Source organism: Impatiens glandulifera, chromosome 1 (genome assembly GCF_907164915.1).
Source record: "Impatiens glandulifera chromosome 1, dImpGla2.1, whole genome shotgun sequence".
Taxonomy (NCBI): Eukaryota; Viridiplantae; Streptophyta; class Magnoliopsida; order Ericales; family Balsaminaceae; genus Impatiens; species Impatiens glandulifera.
In genome coordinates, this window is record NC_061862.1 from 159070565 (window position 1) to 159077721 (window position 7157).

At 32.5% G+C, this 7157-nt stretch overlaps 1 protein-coding gene across 2 annotated transcripts; it reads right to left on the bottom strand.

Annotated features, from left to right (window-relative positions):
• Window positions 1–538: 538 nt before the first annotated feature.
• On the bottom strand, window positions 539–3755 carry LOC124920447 (poly(A) polymerase I-like). Of its 2 annotated transcripts, XM_047460938.1 has the most exons (14): window positions 3596–3755; window positions 3405–3504; window positions 3178–3294; window positions 2921–3018; window positions 2654–2737; window positions 2402–2535; window positions 2247–2319; window positions 2109–2154; window positions 1842–1951; window positions 1649–1756; window positions 1502–1561; window positions 1343–1404; window positions 954–1266; window positions 539–876 (listed from the first exon to the last, which is right to left on the bottom strand). In XM_047460938.1, exons 1-14 carry the CDS (start codon window positions 3674–3676, stop codon window positions 673–675), a joined length of 1590 nt encoding a protein of 529 aa, XP_047316894.1. In that variant the 5' UTR covers window positions 3677–3755; the 3' UTR covers window positions 539–672. The 2 variants fall into 2 exon arrangements, with proteins under 2 accessions (XP_047316894.1, XP_047316895.1); XM_047460939.1 differs by lacking the exon at window positions 3596–3755 and having other exon boundaries at window positions 3391–3503.
• Between the last annotated feature and the right edge of the window lie 3402 nt (window positions 3756–7157).

A 7157-nucleotide genomic window follows, 5' to 3' on the forward strand; every position in this document is an offset into this window, starting at 1 on the left:
TGTTTATACATTGTCATGTTCGAAACATTTTAATGAAATATAGACTGAAAATAAATTTATTTGATTATTTTTGTCTCGAACATGACTATGTTCTCGAACCATGTTCCGAATATTTTTATGGTCTTGGGTCATTTTTTAAATTTATTATTTTTTTTAGTATGACTTTTATTTATTTATTTTTCTTTTCTGTCTACTATTTTTTTTTTATTTTTTTTTTAATGGGATAGAAAAATGTGAGATTTTACTAAATTAAAAAAAAAAATATCTTTGTACAGGTCACAAATTGAAGATTTAATAATGGTAGATAGTTAGGTTGATAGTTTAAGTCAACCTTAATTATAAAAATGAAGGTGTGTCATTTTCAATAAGAGTGACAACATTAACCTAATACATTACACTATATAATAATAAGTCTCATATATTAAAAATTTATATTCAACTTCTTCCTTATAATTTAACCTACCCATTTGACTTTGACTTTTCAATTTCCTAACTAACACTCTTTTCATAATATTAATTTTTTTATGGACAAAACATTAAACAATAACATGTAATATAAGAAGGTGATTAGTAGGCTTATTTTCCTCATTTGTGTTCTAACAATTGATGAACATGAACACTACATTTCAAAAAAAATTAAACAAATTTGGTTCCTTTTATGAGATAAACCCATTATTCGTTACTTAAACTTAACGGGTACACAGTGTCGAAAATGATTCTAGCAAAAACGTGCCTTAATTCTTGCAGGCTACCAAATGTTAGAGCATCGTAATCGATCTTGCTTCCTTGCTTAGCAACAAATCCTCTTTCCCTTCCTTTCCTTGCACACTCAAATATACTACACGTCTTCAAATATAATCCAAACGAGACAAACACCTGCAAAATTTGTTAAGAAAAATCGATATAAATAAGGAAAACATTTCGATGAATTTGGGAATTTCCCAATTGCTCACCAGATCAGTGTAGGGTGCTCTAGGATACTTGGCCATTGCTTTGGACACATGATACTCATCAGTCATATCAGTTAGGGCGTTTTTGACTGACGAAGCAATATTTTGGACTTCTAATTTCAATTCGGAAAAGTCAGGATTCTGATTTTCCAACAACTCACGGAAGCTCTCATCGTGTGGCATTGTGATTGATCGTGCTATGTTGATGGCTTCAGACATGTTTCCGCCATTATGCACTGCTAGACCGAATGCAGCAACAGCTAAAGGGTATCTAGGTTGGTCTGATAGTGCTTTATGAAACGCCAAGATGACGATCCTGAGAAATTAACATTAATAAAACTTTGGAACTCTAAATCGTTTGAATCAGTTAACTAATTCAATACAAAGTTTACCACAAACTAGTGTGACACGGTCTGTCTGGTGCCAGAAACTTGTCCATGTTAGAGATAAGTGACTGTAAACAAGATACAATTGATAAAGAAGAAAGAAAAAGCTCAAAATTTGATTTTATTATATCCTAGAAAAAGGAATCAGATCTCTAGATTAATTACCAGAAGCATATTTGATGTAGTATCCTTTCTCCTAAAACCACTTCGAACTAAATAGGCTGCCTGCATAACAAAAACCATGTTAAGATAACATACTGATGGCGGTTATGTTTATTCAGCCCAAGCAGCTGATGCAGTTTAGATACATACTTGGAATGGGAGAATCAATTCAAGAAGGCCATATTTCCATAATAACCTCATCGAAGCTTCCCCAGATCCATACGCTAGCATGTAGTTCATCTCCAAGAGAATTCTACCCTACAAATATGAAAATCTTAATCATTCAGCAAAACTATACAAAATAGAAAAATCTCAAACAAGAAACATGACTCCTAGTCACCACCTTGTCAAGTCTTTGAATTGAAGTAGACAAACTTTTAACATTTAATGCTGTATCTCTTGTAAAACTGAATCCCAAACGAGCAGCAACTCTAATAGCACGTAAAATTCGAGCTGCATATGATGTAAAAGAAGAATAAGGTGATGATTATGATAAATAGGTAAAAGAAAAATATCACTTTACAGACAGATAAGTGTTGATCACCTAAAGAAGAACAACCTGGAAAGAGAAAGCAAAATACATGCATGCATAGGATCAGAAAGAACTAACCGCAATCCTCTATAAATGAGCGATTTGCTGGGATAGTAGTTCGTACCTATGACAGAAAACCAGAGTAAGAAAACTCTAGCAGAACAAAGTACAAAAAAAATTTGACTATGAAAAGAAACCATCAGGATACATTCACACTTTAGCTTTTCTAATGTCCTCTAGTCCACCGATATAGTCGTAGATTACTTTTCCAAAAGGGTCAAACATCAAACTGAAAACAAGAAATTTGTAAACTATAAGATAAACTATCAGAATATATTTCTGGGAAGCCATAATTCTTTTAGAGCCATAACCTGTTTACAGTGAAATCACGCTGCAAGCAATTCCTCCAACGAACAAAGTCCTTGTCATCAAATTCAATAGGTCTTTCTGAATCAAAACTTAAGTCCCTACCAAACTTTCTAGCCGAGGTGCTGAAACTTGAGACCTGATTATTGAAAGGGACGATTTAACTAGTAGTAAACTGAAAAATGAAACATCATCTGGAAGTTCCATTCAAAGTTGATTATTATAAGACAAATGTGGTTTATCATAGGACAACAAACCTCTATAATTGTACCATCAATGTGGACATGGCAAATGGGAAAGCGCTTTCCAACTATTTCACAGCGTGAAAATATTCTCAATACCTGCAAATTATGACAATTTCCATTTTGTGTTAAGCTTACGCGTCATGCCCATATTCCCAAGTTACAATGTTTTGAAAAACCAGGTGATAACTAACCAAAAGAACATGTTGCATCTAAGCATCATCATCTTTGGCAGATAAACACTTAAGAAAAAAACACACACAATGAGATAGCTATTGAAACCTGTTTAAGTTCAGCTGAAGTTATAACATCGAAGTCCTTTGGTGTTCGTCTTAATATAAGATCACGAACGCAACCTCCCACTAGGTAGACATCAAAACCTGAAAACCCATATTAAATTTCAATCAACTCTACATATTAAATAAGAACCAGATCTTCAGACTACCATTATGGATGTTAGGATGTACGCACAGGATAATCATCTGAAAAACCCACATGGAGAAGTATATAAAAAAGTAATCTTGATTGGAGATGCGCACCTTTCTTCTTAAGCCCATCAAGAACCTGTCTTGTAGATCTAGGAATCATATGGTTAGTGATACCAACATCTTTGGAACTCAACTTCGTCCATTCAAACTTTCTCCGGGCACTACCAACTGTTTCAAATCACATTATATTAATACAAACAACAAAATATGAAGCAATTAAGAAATGGGTAAAGGAATCTGAAAAGAATTAACTACAATCTCATATCCAGAAAAATTGCCTCTTTTGCTGGGAGCATCAGAATCACGAGTGCCATCGCTTAAAATGATGTTTTCCGGATCGTCTAAAGTTTCAATTACTGCCAAAGAGCCGAAACTCGTCTACACAGAAACAAGTAGCCAATTATGTTAAGTGGGTATCTTCGCATACATACATACATATATAAATGATAAATCCATCTATTGATATTACCCTGTGAACGGAATGGAGAAGAGATGGTCGGAGAGGAAGACGGGGACGGCAAGCTAAAGCAAAACTGGAGGAAATGGCCATGGATTGAGTGTGCCTGGCCTCTGGCCAGCATGAATTTTGAAGATTAGTGAAGGTTTTAGGGTTTATCCGTAGAGTAAGAGATATTCAATGATTTCAGAACAAAACGGCCATTGAACTTCAAAACTATACAAATAAAATCCAACCTTTGTAAGAAAGTGCAAATTTGCCCCATATTTCAATTCATCATATTTTTGGATTGATTTTATCGATTGTGCTCGAATTTTAAATTGTGTTTATAGTGTATATGGGTAGGAATGACAATAATAATCTGTCACGCGATTTCGATCTAATTTTTTCGGTAATAACGTTTTTTTTTTCCGATTTGACTTGGTAGTTGACCGGATAGGTCGGGATGTTATTTGTGTCGCTCGTCTCGATCTCACCATAATTTTGTGCTGATCACCGTAAACACAATTTAATATATAAAATCACTAATTAATATATTTATTTATTCTTTATATTTTATAATAGTTTTAAGTTTATTTATTTATAATAAATATGAATTTTCAATATAACCGTATATATTATATTAAAAAATCGTTTATATAATTTTTTAGATAATAGGATATAAACGTTGTCCTGCGGAGATACCCTAAAATCGAATTGGGCGAGGATGGTAAATGTATTCTCTACCCCGATCTGTCTTATTTTCATTCTTACATATGAAGTTCGAACTATCACAATTTTAGTCATTAGAGGTTTTATCAAACTAATGAACTCATCCATCTTCTTTAATGTAATATTTTCATTTTCTTACCTAATTTATGATTTTTTTTAAAAAAAAATAGCATTTATCTATTTTTCAATTATTTTCACATATCACATATTTGTGTAAAACATTCAAACCGCGCTCGATATTGTGAAACGGAAACATCTAAAAAAAATACTCAATTTAAAACATAAAACGTTTAAATTGGTAAACCATACACAAAGTTATGTCGTTTCAAAATTCAATAAAAATAAATATATAATCTATATTTATTCGGATTTTCTCAAACTTTTTCTTAGGTCATACATTTTTTAGTTACCCATACTAATTTTAATAAACTAATAATTTTAATAAACTAAAATGGGTAGATCTAAAAAAATACTTATTTAAAAATAATACATGCAAAACGTCTATAAATATTATTTCATTTACAAACGTATCAATTTAATTAGAAAAATAAAAATAATATGTTATAACAAGAAGACACGTGTTTTTGTCCATTTGAAAAAAAAATTGGAATTGTTAAAATTTTGATAATTCAAACCTTATACGGACACAATTCAAATTTGAATCCTATTTAATAAAAAGGACTCAAATGCGAGACCTCAAATATCATATGGTCATTTTTTTATTACCTCCTATCTCAACTCAAATTAACACATAATAATTCATTATTTCATATATTTTTTTTAAAGGAATAACTTATATTATAATTCATTTGTCTATGAACCTTGTTAGGTAAATCTTAATAAAATATTTAAATTAATGAAATAAGTTTTAGGAGATTTCAAAACAAAATTTTCATCACCAACAACATAATCCTCTTACTTCAATGTAATGTTTTTTTTATGGAAATCAAACTAACTCAATCAACATTTATTTTTAAAACGATCAAAAGTCAAATTCTTAGTTTATAAAGTAATTGGGAGTCAATGTTTTCATTCCATCTGCACTACAAGTTTACATGTGCAATTAAATTAAGTGTGTATTCAATTCTTAGCAATAAAATATTAATCATGATTGTGATTGTCACATTTTTTTTTTTCACAAGGATATGTTCCTAACTTAATATTACCGATTCATACTTACTCACATAACTCGTGTAATATTCTTAAAAGTTCATATTATATCCTTAGAAATACTTTTTCCGAATATTGGGTTATACGCAATTTCGTATTTTTAGCCAAAATCAAAATTAGATATATCAATAAATTAGGTCACTTTTTGTTGAACTTCCATTTGTCCCAAACAAAGTGTAAGCATTTCCTTGGTGCCGACGAATATTAGTTAGTCAATTAGATTACAATCGACAACTATATATATGATTGTCTAACACAATTCGATAAAGCTATTGATCCTCTACTGGTTTTGATGTAATTTAAGTTTGAAACCAATTCGAAACTCATCAAATGTTGACCTAGAGCTTGTTCTCATTGGGTTTTTTAAAAAAACTCAACCCAAATCAATTTTCCAATCAATCACTTCTCAACAATCACATCACTCATTTCATTAACCAAAATACCAAAATACTCTCTATTTTAAATTATTATTTATTATTTTATTTATATATATTAATACCCTTTAAGTCTTTTTACCAAAACTAATCATCATCTCCTCAAAATCATCACCAATCATTATTTTTTTCTCCCTCTAAGTTTTTAAAAAAACCCCAATGGTCCTACTTTGCTCATATTTTACCATTTAAAGAGGATACAACCCTTGCTTTCATTTCTATGGAGTTTGTCACTAGCTAGCTGTTGATGCTATAAAGCCTCTTTATAATAAAGTTGAACTTTAAAACTTCCATGGATAAGCAAATTCTAGTCAAAGTAATTTATTTCCCATATTATATATATAAAAGGTTTTAAAATACGCGGTTGGACCGCCAGTTCAACCGGTCTGACCGCGAAACGGTTGAAGGGACGGTTCGGTTTTTGACTTTAATGCGGTCACCTTTCGAACTGGTCAAAATCCGGTCCGATCGGACGGTTCAACCGAAAAAACGAACCGGAAATATCCGGTCCGAAAGGTCATTATTTTAAACAATAAAACTCTGGACCTCTTCTCTCTCTCAAGACTGATCTATCTCTTCTCCTCTCTCTCTCAAGACTGATCTACCTCTTCTCCTCTCTCTCAAGACTGGATCATCCGCCTTCAAGAAGAAGACATCAGTGGGAGTCTGGCGGTGAGTTAACTGGAGGTGGTGGTGATAAAACTTGAACAACAGTCTCAAATAACAACTCAAATTAATAACTCTACCCCCTATTTTCCCATTACAATAATCGTAAATCTGAGGGATTCTTTCACTTAAGCAATTACTGCATTCCTGCTCCTTTCACTTAAGCAATTACTACATTCATGCTCTATCAAATCCGGAGTGCACTGCATCATCGCATATAGGGTCCTGAAATCTGGTCCTTCCTTATTTCCCGCCGCAAATTTCCGACGCGAGCCGCCAGCCGCCGCCTTAACCATCAGATCGTTGAGCAACGACCGTAAGTCCTGGTTGAAGTAGGAGATGTAGCACCACCAATAAAGTAGCAGGTCATCGAAGACATCTGCAATATTCGATGAAATCTTGAAGGAGACCCACCGATAAGGACAACATCGTGGATGGTGTTCTTGTCTATCTTAGCATCCCTCAAACACTTCTCAACTGGATCCATACACTTTCTGAACAAATCTATTTTCAAGTCCTCAAATCTTGCACTGGTGATTGTTGAATAGAAATCAATAGAGATGGAAGAAGTCGAAGAGAGGAGAACTTAAATT

Bases quoted from the DNA above. Each gene is read 5' to 3' on its own strand.
- LOC124920447 (XM_047460938.1), bottom strand. From the start codon at position 3,676: ATGGCCATTTCCTCCAGTTTTGCTTTAGCTTGCCGTCCCCGTCTTCCT. The intron at 1,405-1,501 runs GTAATTAATCTA...TCTTGTTTACAG, and splicing joins CTACATCAAATATGCTTCTG to TCACTTATCTCTAACATGGA. The intron at 877-953 runs GTGAGCAATTGG...CAAATTTTGCAG, and splicing joins GAGCACCCTACACTGATCTG to GTGTTTGTCTCGTTTGGATT.